The 16,967-nt window shown below is 37.3% G+C and overlaps 1 protein-coding gene across 1 annotated transcript; it reads right to left on the bottom strand.

Annotated features, from left to right (window-relative positions):
* Positions 1-1,384: 1,384 nt before the first annotated feature.
* LOC308702829 (uncharacterized protein) lies at positions 1,385-2,573 on the bottom strand. Its single transcript, XM_081385944.1, has 5 exons — positions 2,472-2,573; positions 2,245-2,306; positions 2,045-2,136; positions 1,841-1,956; positions 1,385-1,736 (listed from the first exon to the last, which is right to left on the bottom strand). Exons 1-5 carry the CDS (start codon positions 2,535-2,537, stop codon positions 1,653-1,655), a joined length of 420 nt encoding a protein of 139 aa, XP_081242070.1. The 5' UTR covers positions 2,538-2,573; the 3' UTR covers positions 1,385-1,652.
* Positions 2,574-16,967: the final 14,394 nt, after the last annotated feature.

The following is a 16,967-nucleotide window of genomic DNA, read 5'->3' as shown; positions in this document are numbered from 1 at the left end:
TATTATGAATCAAACTAATCAAGAGTTCTAGACTTTGACGAGTTCTTCTTATTTGCTTTCATATTACTGTTCTCATGATTGCTGTATGAGATTTTTATAGACAACTATGCCGAGGGCCTTGAAGTTTTATCACACCACATGTAGCCACTTATATGTTTTCTTACTTGGCATATTTAACTCTTTAGGTATTTAAAATTAATTGTAAGAAAAAGTTTATATTAGTTCAAGTTTGCTCTGTGTGGATGTATTGTTCTGTTCCAGTGATGTTCTATTAATAAACCTTGAAGGGAAAAGATATCACCTATGGGGTCAAAGCCTGTTCCCCAATGGTATCTGATGAAGCCTTTGCTGGAGGCATATATACCCCTCGAGTCCCAGCAAGTTTTCACCAAGGTGGTAGGACCCAGCGATCCATTGCACCACTTTGCACACCTTGTTTATTTGTGTAGCCTGCCATCCAGATAGTAAATATGCACTTGCTTTTTGCAATTCATCCATTGGGTTATTATGGAATCAAACTAATCAAGAGTTCTAGACTTTGACGGGTTCTTCTTATTTGTTTTCATGTTGCTGTTCTCATGATTGCTGTATGAGATTTTTATAGACAACTATGCCTAGGGCCTTGAAGTTCTATCACTCCACATATAGCCACTTATATCACTGCATGAAAAGAGGTGTATCCGGACCAGTATACTCCTGTATACACTGCTGGAATTCGGAAGAATCCGGGAGTATACTGGCCGGATAGCTCAAATTCCATGGGTCTGTATATATCCGTATACATCCGAAATGATACCAAATCGGATGTATGTTGTGGACGTATACTCCCGTGCTACAGCCATTTGTTGCCATGGCAAGTAATCCCTCAAAGGTTTTTTCAAGAGAACATTTTCACACCTTTGTGCACCTTTTGGCCTTCCCCCCTATTGGTCCTTTTCTTTTAAAACCACTCCCATTACCCAGACCACTATTGGAGGACAGGATACATTGAAAACCCAGGAAAGTGATTTGATTGGTTACTTTTAGAACATAACCCACCCTAGGCCTTTTCGCACAGTGATTTGATTGGTTATAGGCCAGCTATGCAGATATTGCTCAGTATACACTAAACCCCCCTTACCCCAATTTTAATACATTCAAATATAATTTTAAAAACACACACAAAGAACAATGAGAAAGTCTGACATTTTTATTAAGGTAAATAAAACATTACAAAGAGCATTATAAACAAGCATTAAAAAGGAATGGGGGAACAAAAATATTTGAGGGGATGAAAATTTAAAGGAACAAAAACAAATATAACATGAACATTATAAACATACATTAAAATGAATGGGGAAAAAGAAATGTTAAAGGTGTAAAGGAATAAAATACAAAACGTGGAGATCAGCAACATGCACATCAAAAAGGAACAAATATACAAAGTATACAATATAAAACAATTTAAAATCAATAAATAAATATAGAAATTAAAGTGTATATATGTAAATATTAATTTTTTCAAACTGCCATGATGCACTGGTGGTGTGACGTAGCGTGGGTCAGCCTCTAGTCTGGTTTGTAGTACCTGGCAGAGAGCAGATAACTCTGTGGTTCTGTTTGGTGGAGACCTCAGCATCCACACTGGCCTTCCATCAACAATAGCATCTTCATCAGACATCAGTTCTATTGTTGCAGTCTTCCACAGTTCCCTTTATGTGTTGGGTTTGTACAACACTGGACATGGTCTCCAGCAACTGCAAAACATGACAGTAATTTAACCACTAAAACACAGAGAGGAGGACAGTTACATTCTGAAGAAGAAAAAAACAACAACTGCTTAACCAGTTTCTTAACTTACCCGTCTCTTTCTTTGACGGTTCTTTGCAGTGTTCTTCATAGTGTTTCTTTTCTTGGCCTTTTCAGGCTGAGCCAAAGAATACTTCCTCCGCAAAGTCTCAAAATACGTCTTGCAACCTGTTAAATAAATCATAAATAAATGTAATGCCAATAAAACTAAGTAAAACAGAGGACATTAAAATGATTACAACATCTTTAAGATTACCTTTTGCACATTCAGGGTCAACGTCTGTAAAAGTTGTCCTTAATTCTTTGAAGAGATAAGTGGTCACAGCCAGGTTATGTGATGAATTTATTCTGGGGGAAAAAGTTGCAGGCATCATTAATGAAATTCAGTTTTAGTATTTCAAATCCATATAGTGGTAGATTAAACTAACATTTACAGTATATAATACGCAGTCTTACCCGGTTTGTGGATCGTATTTGTGTGGGTTGTTCTCTGAATTATGGAGGCGCTTTACGGGTTCCTGTAAAGTTTGAAATTAAAAAGCGTTTAAATGGATTCACAATCTGCAAGAACCTCAAAAGTGAATTTTCAGTTTGAATAAGTTGGCCATCACAGTAAACATAAGAGACAAAACATATCAGTTCATAAGTCTTTAAGATGTCACTCAGCGCCTCTGATATCTTACCGGTTCGTGCCGCCTTCTGCCTATACAAGGCCACCAGTGCAGGTGTGTGTTGGTCAAGCACAGCATAGAACTGGTTCCTTATGTTGACGTTTGTGATGCGTTGGAACTCAGCACAAAGCTACAAAAACAAACAAAAATAATTATATAAAAAGACTAATACTCGATTTGCAACAGAAAACACATTTGTGATGCAACATGTTCTGTTAAAATACATTGTTGAGCAACATGGTCACATGCAAAGTGATAGTTCTTACACACAGTGAATAGTGGCATTTGCTGTTCCATTTGAATGTGATACATATTAAAAATTTGGCAGTGAAATATGTGTGAAGAGTGGCAGAAAAGAGAAGTGAGTCTGTTTTACCTGTGATTCAATCCGAAGAGCCGGCCATTTCCCCAAGAAGTCCTTCACCTGCACAGATAAAACAATCAATATGAAACCAGTCAAATTATGCAATCAACCTCTTTAATGACAAATTAATGATACAGAATTTCAAGTGAATGTAACTTACCGATAAAGTTGCTCTCTGGTGACAATGTAGGTCTGCACATGCACACAAAAACAGACAGCAAGAGATTTAATTTTTAAGAGACGTTTGATTGATGCTAATGAATTAGGCTCCAAATAAAAGAAATGGTGAAAAATAGTTACAGACTAAATTAACATTTGAGTCACCTTGATTTTGGGGATGCTCACTGCACTCCTTCCACTTAAACCTATAATGAAAAGACGTTTGTAAAGGGTTTAATAAAAACTTGCATAGTTCATTCGGTAACTATTATGTCCATAACCTTAACTTTGTTTGAGTAAAAGTTAACGTAACTGCTAACGTTAGCCACTAGCTCATTTGGGTGCATCAGCATGTAGATAACATCACATTGAACTTGCCAGAGCAGGGCGCTTAACACAAACAGCAGCAACACACTCAAAAACAGAAGGACTATCGCTTGCTGAAAAGAGTTATTGACTAACGTTAACATTATTGCCCTGCCACGACATTAACAGTACACAGGATATTATCTGTAACTAGCAGGCGGACTGACGGCAATCGCGCCCGCGGCACCGCGCTTGCAACTTAAAAATAGCCTCGTCTAAGTCAAATATCACGTGTAATGTGATATTCTTACAATATTACAACAAGCAAAGTAGTTTTGAAGTGTTTTGGTTTACTTACAAGTTGTTTCATTCTTGATCCACGTCGCTCAAGAGGGTAGCCATCTTGGACAGATTTTTCAGGTAACGTCAGCTGCACGTCATGACGTCATATCACGTGATCGACAGTACACTTTAAAATAGTGAGTAAACCAGCGGTGTTCACTCAGAAACGCTGAGGCACACAAACATAAAAATACATAGGCTATTTGTTCATAGACATTAATAGTTTAAAGGTGGATTAAATCAGCAAGAGATTTTAACTGTAGTGACCTCGGTCTTCAATTCAGTGGAGTAGAAAAGCTCAGGTTCCTTCTACCTTTTTAATAAATATCAAGTCACCGTGCTTTTTACAATACAGATTGTTTCAAAGTAGCTTTACAGAGATAACAGGAAAGTAATGCAAGACAGTTTGTTTCCAGAAGAAAATAGCTTCACAGTCCAGCTTAAGTCAGTTCAGTGGTGATTCATTTTGTTGTATAAATAAATAAATAAATAAATTTAAATGTGGATATATACTTTGGAGAAAACCGTGATGTCATCGTCCAGCTCAGCTCAGATCTCATATAATAGTGTCAACGCAGGAAGATCAATAATATTGTTGAATATTAAATTAAATTTCCCCAACTAAGCAAGCTAAAAGCCAATTGTAAAAAAGGTGACAATTGTTGTTGTCTGCAATTTGTAAAACTTCACAATAAAATTTGAGATATTCTGAAATGTTTGGTTCATTTTTCTTTATTTGTTCCATTAAATTTATTGCTGGGAAAAAAATTAATCGCGATTAATCGCATCCAAAATAAAAGTTTGTGTTTGCATAATATATGTGCGTGTACTGTATATAATTATTTTGTATATATAAATACACACATATGCATGTATATATTTAAGATTTTTTTTTTATTATTATTATTTATATTTATATATAATATAAATTGTGTATAAATGTATATACAGTATATACATGCAGATATTTCTTAAATAAATACATGCATATGTGTGTATTTACAGAATAATTATACACAGTACACACACATATATTATGCAAACACAAACTTTTATTTTGGATGCGATTAATTTTTTCCCAGCACTAATTAAATTCCTTTGTTTATTTCATTAAATATTCAGATGTTTTTGTGAACGTATATGTTCAGACTGGGTGTTTATTTTGTCCTGTTTTTATAAAAAATATTTGATTAAGAGACTTTTTTTCATGCAGTGGTTTTAAGGCCCTGACACAGGCGACGTGAGCCAACCCTAGAGTCGGCTTTAGTCATTGCTAGTTCTTTGACGTCGGTTTTGTGTTTCAGGTCCTTAAGAATTTATTTATTTTTCTGTACAAAAAGCTTGTTTGCTTTAGCCTATAGTAATCCAGAGATAATTCTCAACCCTGAAGTCCTCCCTGGCCACCCCTCCCTCTGAGAACAGCCAGCACCTTTAGTGTCAGTCATTAACATATGAAAGGTCTTCACACCTAACAGTTGTCAGTCCTCTCACACCCAGCAGTGTTTCAGCTGTATATGTCCGTGAAATTTCACGGATTCCTGTATATGTCCGCATATGTGAGGTTTCCGGGTTTATCTGGAAATATACTGTTCCATGTTACTCTGATCCGCTTTTTCCCGCATACATCCGGCAAACATCAAATTACACAGGAGTTTACCATGCCCGTATTTTGCCGGATTTGAGTCTTTTCATGCAGTGTATATTTTCTTACTTGGCATATGTAACTCTTTAGGTATTTACAGCACCACTGGTCACTATATGATTAAAGTGTGAAAATTAATCTTAAGAAGAAGTTTATATTAGTTCAAGTTTGCTCTGTGTGGATGTACAGTATTGTTCTGTTCCAGTGATGTTCTATTACTAAACCTTGAAGGGAAAAGATATCACCTATGGGGTCAAAGCCTGTTCCCCAATGGTATCTGCTGAAGTCTTTGCAAGAGACATATATACCCCTCAGGTCCCAGCAAGTTTTCACCAAGGTGGTAGGACCCAGCGATCCATTTCGCCCCTTTGCATACCTTGTTTATTCGTGTAGCCTGCCCTCCAGATAATAAATATGCACTTGCTTTTTGCAATTCATCCATTGGGTTATTATGAATCAAACTAATCAAGAGTTCTAGACTTTGACGAGTTCTTCTTATTTGCTTTCATATTACTGTTCTCATGATTGCTGTATGAGATTTTTATAGACAACTATGCCGAGGGCCTTGAAGTTTTATCACACCACATGTAGCCACTTATATGTTTTCTTACTTGGCATATGTAACTCTTTAGGTATTTACAACGATTAAAGTGTAAAAACTAATTGTAAGAAAAAGTTTATATTAGTTCAAGTTTGCTCTGTGTGGATGTATTGTTCTGTTCCAGTGATGTTCTATTACTAAACCTTGAAGGGAAAATATATATTACCTATGGGGTCAAAGCCTGTTTCCCAATGGTATCTGATGAAGCCTTTGCTGGAGGCATATATACCCCTCGAGTTCCAGCAAGTTTTCACCAAGGTGGTAGGACCCAGCGATCCATTGCACCACTTTGCATACCTTGTTTATTCGTGTAGCCTGCCATCCAGACAGTAAATATGCACTTGCTTTTTGCAATTCATCCATTGGGTTATTATGGAATCAAACTAATCAAGAGTTCTAGACTCTGACGAGTTCTTCTTATTTGCTTTCATATTACTGTTCTCATGATTGCTGTATGAGATTTTTATAGACAACTATGCCTAGGGCCTTGAAGTTCTATCACACCACATATAGCCACTTATATGTTTTCTTACTTGGCATATGTAACTCTTTAGGTATTTACAACGATTAAAGTGTAAAAATTAATTGTAAGAAAAAGTTTATATTAGTTCAAGTTTGCTCTGTGTGGATGTATTGTTCTGTTCCAGTGATGTTCTATGACTAAACCTTGAAGGGAAAAGATATCACCTATGGGGTCAAAGCCTGTTCCCCAATGGTATCTGCTGAAGCCTTTGCTGGAGGCATATATACCCCTCGAGTCCCAGCAGGTTTTCACCAAGGTGGTAGGACCCAGCGATCCATTGCACCACTTTGCATACCTTGTTTATTCGTGTAGCCTGCCCTCCAGATAGTAAATATGCACTTGCTTTTTGCAATTCATCCATTGGGTTATTATGGAATCAGACTAATCAAGAGTTCTAGACTTTGACGGGATCTTCTTATTTGTTTTCATGTTGCTGTGCTCATGATTGCTGTATGAGATTTTTATAGACAACTATGCCTAGGGCCTTGAAGTTCTATCACTCCACATATAGCCACTTATATGTTTTCTTACTTGGCATATGTAACTCTTTAGGTATTTACAGCACCACTGGTCACTATATGATTAAAGTGTGAAAATTAATCTTAAGAAGAAGTTTATATTAGTTCAAGTTTGCTCTGTGTGGATGTATTGTTCTGTTCCAGTGATGTTCTATTACTAAACCTTGAAGGGAAAAGATATCACCTATGGGGTCAAAGCCTGTTCCCCAATGGTATCTGCTGAAGCCTTTGCTGGAGGCATATATACCCCTCTGGTCCCATCAAGTTTTCACCAAGGTGGTAGGACCCAGCGATCCATTGCACCACTTTGCATACCTTGTTTATTTGTGTAGCCTGCCATCCAGATAGTAAATATGCACTTGCTTTTTGCAATTCATCCATTGGGTTATTATGGAATCAAACTAATCAAGAGTTCTAGACTTTGACGGGTTCTTCTTATTTGTTTTCATGTTGCTGTGCTCATGATTGCTGTATGAGATTTTTATAGACAACTATGCCTAGTGCCTTGAAGTTCTATCACACCACATGTAGCAATTTATATGTTTTCTTACTTGGCATATGTAACTCTTTAGGTATTTACAACACCACTGGTCACTATATGATTAAAGTGTGAAAATGAATCTTAAGAAGAAGTTTATATTAGTTCAAGTTTGCTCTGTGTGGATGTATTGTTCTGTTCCAGTGATGTTCTATTACTAAACCTTGAAGGGAAAAGATATCACCTATGGGGTCAAAGCCTGTTCCTCAATGGTATCTGATGAAGCCTTTGCTGGAGGCATATATACCCCTCGAGTCCCAGCAAGTTTTCACCAAGGTGGTAGGACCCAGCGATCCATTGCACCACTTTGCATACCTTGTTTATTTGTGTAGCCTGCCCTCCAGATAGTAAATATGCACTTGCTTTTTGCAATTCATCCATTGGGTTATTATGGAATCAAACTAATCAAGAGTTCTAGACTTTGACAGGTTCTTCTTATTTGCTTTCATGTTGCTTTTCACATGATTGCTGTATGAGATTTTTATAGACAACTATGCCTAAGGTCTTGAAGTTCTATCACACAACATGTAGCCACTTATATGTTTTCTTACTTGGCATATGTAACTCTGTAGTTATTTACAACACCATTGGTCACTATATGATAAAAGTGTGAAAATTAATCGTAAGAAGTTTACATTAGTTCAAGTTTGCTCTGTGTGGATGTATTGTTCTGTTCCAGTGATGTTCTATTACTAAACCTTGAAGGGAAAAGATATCACCTATGGGGTCAAAGCCTGTTCCCCAATGGTATCTGCTGAAGTCTTTGCAAGAGACATATATACCCCTCAGGTCCCAGCAAGTTTTCACCAAGGTGGTAGGACCCAGCGATCCATTTCGCCCCTTTGCATACCTTGTTTATTCGTGTAGCCTGCCCTCCAGATAATAAATATGCACTTGCTTTTTGCAATTCATCCATTGGGTTATTATGAATCAAACTAATCAAGAGTTCTAGACTTTGACGAGTTCTTCTTATTTGCTTTCATATTACTGTTCTCATGATTGCTGTATGAGATTTTTATAGACAACTATGCAGAGGCCCTTGAAGTTTTATCACACCACATGTAGCCACTTATATGTTTTCTTACTTGGCATATGTAACTCTTTAGGTATTTACAACGATTAAAGTGTAAAAATTAATTGTAAGAAAAAGTTTATATTAGTTCAAGTTTGCTCTGTGTGGATGTATTGTTCTGTTCCAGTGATGTTCTATTACTAAACCTTGAAGGGAAAATATATATTACCTATGGGGTCAAAGCCTGTTTCCCAATGGTATCTGATGAAGCCTTTGCTGGAGGCATATATACCCCTCGAGTCCCAGCAAGTTTTCACCAAGGTGGTAGGACCCAGCGATCCATTGCACCACTTTGCATACCTTGTTTATTCGTGTAGCCTGCCATCCAGACAGTAAATATGCACTTGCTTTTTGCAATTCATCCATTGGGTTATTATGGAATCAAACTAATCAAGAGTTCTAGACTTTGACGAGTTCTTCTTATTTGCTTTCATATTACTGTTCTCATGATTGCTGTATGAGATTTTTTATAGACAACTATGCCTAGGGCCTTGAAGTTCTATCACACCACATGTAGCCACTTATATGTTTTCTTACTTGGCATATGTAACTCTTTAGGTATTTACAACGATTAAAGTGTAAAAATTAATTGTAAGAAAAAGTTTATATTAGTTCAAGTTTGCTCTGTGTGGATGTATTGTTCTGTTCCAGTGATGTTCTATTACTAAACCTTGAAGGGAAAAGATATCACCTATGGGGTCAAAGCCTGTTCCCCAATGGTATCTGATGAAGCCTTTGCTGGAGGCATATATACCCCTCGAGTCCCAGCAAGTTTTCACCAAGGTGGTAGGACCCAGCGATCCATTGCACCACTTTGCATACCTTGTTTATTTGTGTAGCCTGCCATCCAGATAATAAATATGCACTTGCTTTTTGCAATTCATCCATTGGGTTATTATGGAATCAAACTAATCAAGAGTTCTAGACTTTGACGGGTTCTTCTTATTTGTTTTCATGTTGCTGTTCTCATGATTGCTGTATGAGATTTTTATAGACAACTATGCCTAGGGCCTTGAAGTTCTATCACACCACATGTAGCAATTTATATGTTTTCTTACTTGGCATATGTAACTCTTTAGGTATTTACAACACCACTGGTCATTATATGATTAAAGTGTGAAAATGAATCTTAAGAAGAAGTTTATATTAGTTCAAGTTTGCTCTGTGTGCAGGCCCGGAGTGGGTAATCGGGAGAATCGGGAGTATTCCCGGTGGGCCGCTTCACTTTTGGGCCGGTCGAGGAAATTTTTTTTTTTTTTTTTTTTTTTTTTCACATTTCAATGTTACATCAGTTACATTAGGCTACAAACGTTACGCATTCTGACACCGCAGCGCACAACTCAGCATGGGTTGTACCATGTGAGGGAGTTCTCCCCTCCCCTCCTATAGAAATGGTTGGGTCCATAGCCCGTCTTTTCAAAACGTTTTCTCAGGGAGGCTACCGCGGCACCGCCTGCGCCTACTGATAGCTGGGCCGGCCGTAACGGTACGCGTCAGGGAGGATGGATGGGAGGAAGAGGCCAGGAGGTATGGAAGCTTTGTTTCCGCCACAGAATAAAACATTTTAAAAGATAATTGCGACTTTTTATCTCACAATTGCGAGTTTACATGAGAAAAAAAAATCAGAATTGCATGTTATAAAGTCAGAATTGTGATATATAAAGTCAGAATTGCCTGAAATAAAGTCGCAATTGCGTGTTATAAAGAATTGTGAAATATAGAGTCAGAATTGCGTGATATAAAGTCGCAATTGTGTGTTATAAAGTCAGAATTGCGAGATATAAAGTCAGAATTGTGTGAAATAAAGTTGCGATTGCTTATTATAAAGTCAGAATTGCAATATATAAAGTCAGAACTGCGTGAAATAAAGTCGCAATTGCTTATAAAGTCAGAACGGCAAGATATAGAGTCAGAATTGTGTGATATAAAGTCATAAAACGTGTTATAAAGTCAGAATTGCGAAATATGAAGTCAGAACGGCAAGATATGGAGTCAGAATTGTGAGATATAAAGTCAGAATTGCGTGATATAAAGTCGCAATTGCTTATAAAGTCAGAACGGCAAGATATAGAGTCAGAATTGTGAGATATAAAGTCTAAGTGAATTATTATTTAACCTTTACATCATTTGTTAACCCATGCTATTAATACAAACTACACAATAGTACGAGCTGAACTGTTGCTTCATTTATCCAATTAAAAAAAAGTGCTAATTTGGAATTCCACCATGGAAAAAGTGGGCCGGTCTTGGGCCTGAAACTCCCGGGCTGAAAAGTGGCCCCACTCCGGCCCTGTCTGTGTGGATGTATTGTTCTGTTCCAGTGATGTTCTATTACTAAACCTTGAAGGGAAAAGATATCACCTATGGGGTCAAAGCCTGTTCCCCAATGGTATGTGCCGAATCCTATGCTGGAAGCATATATACCCCTCGAGTCCCAGCAAGATTTCACAAAGGTGGTAGGACCCAGCGATCCATTGCACCACTTTGCATACCTTGTTTATTCGTGTAGCCTGCCATCCAGATAGTAAATATGCACTTGCTTTTTGCAATTCATCCATTGGGTTATTATGGAATCAAACTAATCAAGAGTTCTAGACTTTGACGAGTTCTTCTTATTTGCTTTCATATTGCTGTTCTCATGATTGCTGTATGAGATTTTTATAGACAACTGTGCCTAGGGCCTTGAAGTTCTATCACACCACATGTAGCCACTTATATGTTGTCTTACTTGGCATATGTAACTCTTTAGGTATTTACAACGATTAAAGTGTGAAAATTAATCTTAAGAAGAAGTTTATATTAGTTCAAGTTTGCTCTGTGTGGATGTATTGTTCTGTTCCAGTTATGTTCTATTACTAAACCTTGAAGGGAAAAGACATCACCTATGGGGTCAAAGCCTGTTCCCCAATGGTATCTGCTGAAGCCTTTGCTGGAGGCATATATACCCCTCGAGTCCCAGCAAGTTTTCACCAAGGTGGTAGGACCCAGCGATCCATTGCACCACTTTGCATACCTTGTTTATTCGTGTAGCCTGCCATCCAGATAGTAAATATGCACTTGCTTTTTGCAATTCATCCATTGGGTTATTATGGAATCAAACTAATCAAGAGTTCTAGACTTTGACGGGTTCTTCTTATTTGCTTTCATGTTGCTTTTCACATGATTGCTGTATGAGATTTTTATAGACAACTATGCCTAAGGTCTTGAAGTTCTATCACACAACATGTAGCCACTTATATGTTTTCTTATAACTCTGTAGGTATTTACAACACCACTGGTCACTATATGATAAAAGTGTGAAAATTAATCTTAAGAAGTTTACATTAGTTCAAGTTTGCTCTGTGTGGATGTATTGTTCTGTTCCAGTGATGTTCTATTACTAAACCTTGAAGGGAAAAGATATCACCTATGGGGTCAAAGCCTGTTCCCCAATGGTATCTGTTGAAGTCTTTGCAAGAGACATATATACCCCTCGGGTCCCAGCAAGTTTTCACCAAGGTGGTAGGACCCAGCGATCCATTTCGCCCCTTTGCATACCTTGTTTATTCGTGTAGCCTGCCCTCCAGATAATAAATATGCACTTGCTTTTTGTAATTCATCCATTGGGTTATTATGGAATCAAACTAATCAAGAGTTCTAGACTTTGACAAGTTCTTCTTATTTGCTTTCATATTACTGTTCTCATGATTGCTGTATGAGATTTTTATAGACAACTATGCCTAGGGCCTTGAAGTTCTATCACACCACATGTAGCCACTTATATGTTTTCTTACTTGGCATATGTAACTCTTTAGGTATTTACAACGATTAAAGTGTAAAAATTAATTGTAAGAAAAAGTTTATATTAGTTCAAGTTTGCTCTGTGTGGATGTATTGTTCTGTTCCAGTGATGTTCTATTACTAAACCTTGAAGGGAAAATATATAACCTATGGGGTCAAAGCCTGTTCCCCAATGGTATCTGATGAAGCCTTTGCTGGAGGCATATATACCCCTCGAGTCCCAGCAAGTTTTCACCAAGGTGGTAGGACCCAGTGATCCATTGCGCCACTTTGCATACCTTGTTTATTTGTGTAGCCTGCCATCCAGACAGTAAATATGTACTTGCTTTTTGCAATTCATCCATTGGGTTATTATGGAATCAAACTAATCAAGAGTTCTAGACTTTGACGAGTTCTTCTTATTTGCTTTCATGTTACTGTTCTCATGATTGCTGTATGAGATTTTTATAGACAACTATGCCTAGGGCCTTGAAGTTCTATCACACCACATGTAGCCACTTATATGTTTTCTTACTTGGCATATGCAACTCTTTAGGTATTTACAGCACCACTGGTCACTATACGATTAAAGTGTGAAAATTAATCTTAAGAAGAAGTTTATATTAGTTCAAGTTTGCTCTGTGTGGATGTATTGTTCTGTTCCAGTGATGTTCTATTACTAAACCTTGAAGGGAAAAGATATCACCTATGGGGTGTAACAACAATGAGAAGGAACCAACCACAAACTAACCAGAATATTAATTCAAACAGAATATTAATTCAAGATTTGGTCAGGACCTCATGATCCTCATCCATCTTGTCATCAGGGCCAGGCGCCAACCAGTCGGGCTGTTTAAAACTGACCCCCAGCACTAACGAAATAACTGGTCAATGCTATCTTTGTTGCCGAAATTACTGATTGGTTAAGAGAAAGACAGAGACCAAGGTCTCACACAAGAGCCCTCACATTCCAGATTCAAATTACCCAACCCAGAGCCATGAATCATTTCAGTCTCCACAAAGTCTGCTAACCAAAGACTTTTATTGGTTAACTGAAGGAAGAACTGGTCAACGTTTGATAGTTTTACAAGACGGATCGATACCAGCAAACATTCCTGAACCCCTCCTCCGTAAGACCTCTGAACAAACAAACAGTGTTCTGTCTCTTCAAACCAGAGAACTGATTCTTACCAATAAACTACATAAAATCATTTAAGAACAATTTTCAATGGACTTACAATCAAACAATCACGCAACTACCTAATCCTGTGTGTTTCCACCACTTATATGCATATTCTAATAAGATATGTTGTGATCCCATATAATTCATGTAAATGTTATAATCATTAGGTGTGTGTGAATGAAAATGTGTACTGTTTAATTTCGATGTGATCGTATGCTCATGACTCAAAAGATGGCTTGAATGATATCTATGTAATATGTTTTGATCTTCTTTTTAATTAGAAATCATGCCTAAACGGTGCATCTGGTCTTTAAACCCCCAGGGAAGACATGATTTATGACTTTGCAAACAAAGGCAGTGTCTAATTGGTCCGATCTCTTCAAGAGGGGGGACAAAACTTTTAGTTAAAACCTTAGACCCAAAAACTAAGTTCTCTCTCTCGCTGCTCTCGAAGCTCTCTCTGTGCTCTCGCTCTCTGGGTTCACCCTCAAGAAACGCTCTGCTATCACTCTCAAGAGAGATGGGCAGAAAAAGATGAAGATCTGAACCAGAGTAACCATGTAACTGAGGAGCAGACCAACCCAAATTAAGATCAGACGGGTTCGATTTATTCAAGCCATCTTACTACTCTCGTCTAAATTTTCTTTTCTTTTCTGAGTTATCATTTCCTTTATTTTCCGTTGTGAGTCTCGGTTCTAAGTTAAGTTTTGCGACAAGATTCCGACCACGTTTCTTCTGCAAAGCCAGCTTCAGACAAAGACTTTCAATTCATCCGCCAGCACAACACGTGACTGGAACGCCGCAGACCCAGGCACGAGGAGACAACCAACGAACAAACCCCTTTGACGCTGACCAAAGGAATTCCCAAAAGGAACGCAAAAGCAAAGACGCAAGTACCTCCAGACTAAAACTCAACTGGTGTATTTATATAACTTTAATAACCTGCCTAAAACGATAGAAGGGTTAAATTAATGTTTGATGGTTCGTTCAGGTCATGTCAAAGTGCATATGGAATCATGAGATTTCATCATTTCACTCTTAAACCCACTCTTTCCTCACTCTCTTCCTTTCTGCAACTCGTATGAATGTGTGAATGTGTGTGTCTGTGTTAGATATTAGTTGTATGTGTTAGAATAATCAATAAAGTCTTGTTTGTATTTTAAAGAGAAATATTACTTGTGTTATTGTGCTTACAAATTTAATGTCTTAAACTTCTGATCTAAGTTACCTTGCTAACTATATAGTGTTTCACTATAGTTCGGATATTTATATCCGTTGCAGAGTTGATAATTGCAGCCAGTTCAAATGAACCGCGAACGAGTCATTTGCTCGGTTGTAATAAGTGACTCTTTTGAATTCCCTATAAATTAATTAATAATTCCTTTGAGCTAAATTGTAATCACTACAAATTACAAATATCTTACATATTGGTGGAGACGAATGCGGGAAGTTTAACCTAAAATTGTAAGCATATACGAAGTAATTATATTTTCATAGTAGCCTATGCGGAGAGATCCGAACCTCCGAGTCTGTGTGTGATGTATGCAGCGAGCGCCGCGCGCTCTGTTTGAATGATTGTGAATACACAGAGAGAGCTGTTACTCTAGTCTAGGCTGCCTGCCTATTTTTTGTTTTATTTTAAACTGCAGTAAAATAACCCAAGATATAAGATCCCACACAACGATAAGGTAACAATTGAGCGTGTCCCTCGATTCTGAAATACTTTAATTATAGCTTAAGACATCTGCGTGTTCCAGAGTCTTTCAAACAGCTATAACATTATGTGTGTTTGTATCAGTCAGAGAGCTGAATGAAATTAAAACTGCAGTAATTAAAATAACCATATTAGAACGAATATTCTCCTCATAGAGCGCGTGGTTCTAACGTTATTTATCTGATTCACCGTGCGTGTTCCACGGCGATGTGTGATAAACATCATAGAAGTATAACCTTATATTTGTCTGACTCAGTGCGTGTTCCACTGGGACGAATATTCTCCTCACAGATTAGTCTTTATTTCTCAGGTTGTCTGTGCGTGTCCCACGGCAATTCCTGTGATAAACTATAAGCTTATCTGTTCAATTAATTCTCGTGTAAACACTGCGTATGTCCGAGTGTAGTTGAATAGGAATTATTTAAAGGTGTGTTCAAGTAAAGCTTGACGTTGAAACTCAACCAACAGTTAAAAACCCTGTTGTGTTCGTGTGCTCAGATAAAATTGCACAGAGACGATCCACAGAGATCGCTATAATTGTTACATCTATTACAGCACAAAGCTGTCCTTTAAAGTTAATCACTCTTAAACAACTGAGTGAAGCCCCACGTCGTAAAACAGCTACGAGTGGTGTCCTTTAGTGCACAGTTTGAAATGCGCCGTCATTTCACGTAATACGACTGTACGTGCATATTCTCCAAACATTGCTGAAATGTGCCGACATTTCATGTAACTGCTTATTTGTTTACAAACTGCAATTCACAGTTCGCCCACTAGCGTTTGTTTTGTCACCATAGTTACAATCGTGACACGGAAGTCTTAACCAACGCTTCCGGGTGAACTCTGACCAACGCCACAGTGTAAACAAACTGAAACAAAACCCATTTGTGGCTAAGCTAAAGCTAAAGCTAAGCTAAGTAGGCTAGTTGTTTACAATTGGGGCCTAACCTATATGCTAAAGCCTTAAGCATTATCTACGTTTGTCATTAGTATTAACATCAGTGGTTAAATACAGTGTCTGTTTGAACAACGTTAAAGTGATTTAACCATTTAACACCTTGATTGTTACACCTGTTGGTCTTTTCTTCTTTCCTATTTTACCTGTCTCATATTTTGTTTACCTGCATTTTACTTGAAAAAGGAAATACTGGTTTATGATTATTAATTGTCAAATTCTAATTTGATTTAAAAAGGGAAATATTAAATTAAAAATTTAAGTTCTATTTTTCTAAACAGGTAAATTCTAATGATTTCTAGATTTATTTTTAATAATTCTAATTTCATAATTTTCCTAATTTCTAAAATTCTCTTTTAGATTTAATCACTTCAGGTGAATGAGTCTTGAACGGTAAAAGTTAAGAACTTATTCCACCAACATTTTCCCTATTACAAAATATTGTTAGTCTCATACTTGCTCATTTATTGTTATTGCGTTGTATCCTCCGCTTCTCCTTTCTTTTTATTACGGTTACAAACTTAACCATTCTATTTGATTTACTCATCTACCTCCTTATGTAATTTCCCTTTTTCTTATTTTGGTCATCACATTATTACTTTCTTTCATCTTTATTACCTTTTCCTTTCTTTTGATTCCTAGCTTGGGATTGAAACACCTGAGCCTCAATAGGAGACATTGGCATCTCACTACAAGTGTCAAATAAATCAGAGATAACCCTCTCTTACAAAGTTTATTTGTGAATGTTTAGTTGTTGGCAACTATCAATTCTACACTCGTAGTTCGACAAAGGCTCCAGAGCCATTTGTGGATCCAATCTTCTTCCCTCCTT

The sequence above is a fragment of the Scardinius erythrophthalmus genome (genome assembly GCF_964197995.2).
Source record: "Scardinius erythrophthalmus genome assembly, chromosome: 15".
Taxonomy (NCBI): domain Eukaryota; kingdom Metazoa; phylum Chordata; class Actinopteri; order Cypriniformes; family Leuciscidae; genus Scardinius; species Scardinius erythrophthalmus.
Note: the sequence above shows the minus strand (reverse complement) of the source record. Positions and strands in the feature narration are given on the sequence as shown.

What these genes read in the sequence shown, in the direction of transcription:
- LOC308702829 (XM_081385944.1), bottom strand. Translation starts at nt 2,537, where the DNA reads ATGCTGTGCTTGACCAACACACACCTGCACTGGTGGCCTTGTATAGGC. An exon ending in AAATACGATCCACAAACCGG is followed by an intron (nt 2,137 to 2,244) that starts GTAAGACTGCGT and finishes TTTTTCCCCCAG; the next exon opens with AATAAATTCATCACATAACC. An exon ending in ACCGTCAAAGAAAGAGACGG is followed by an intron (nt 1,737 to 1,840) that starts GTAAGTTAAGAA and finishes CATGTTTTGCAG; the next exon opens with TTGCTGGAGACCATGTCCAG.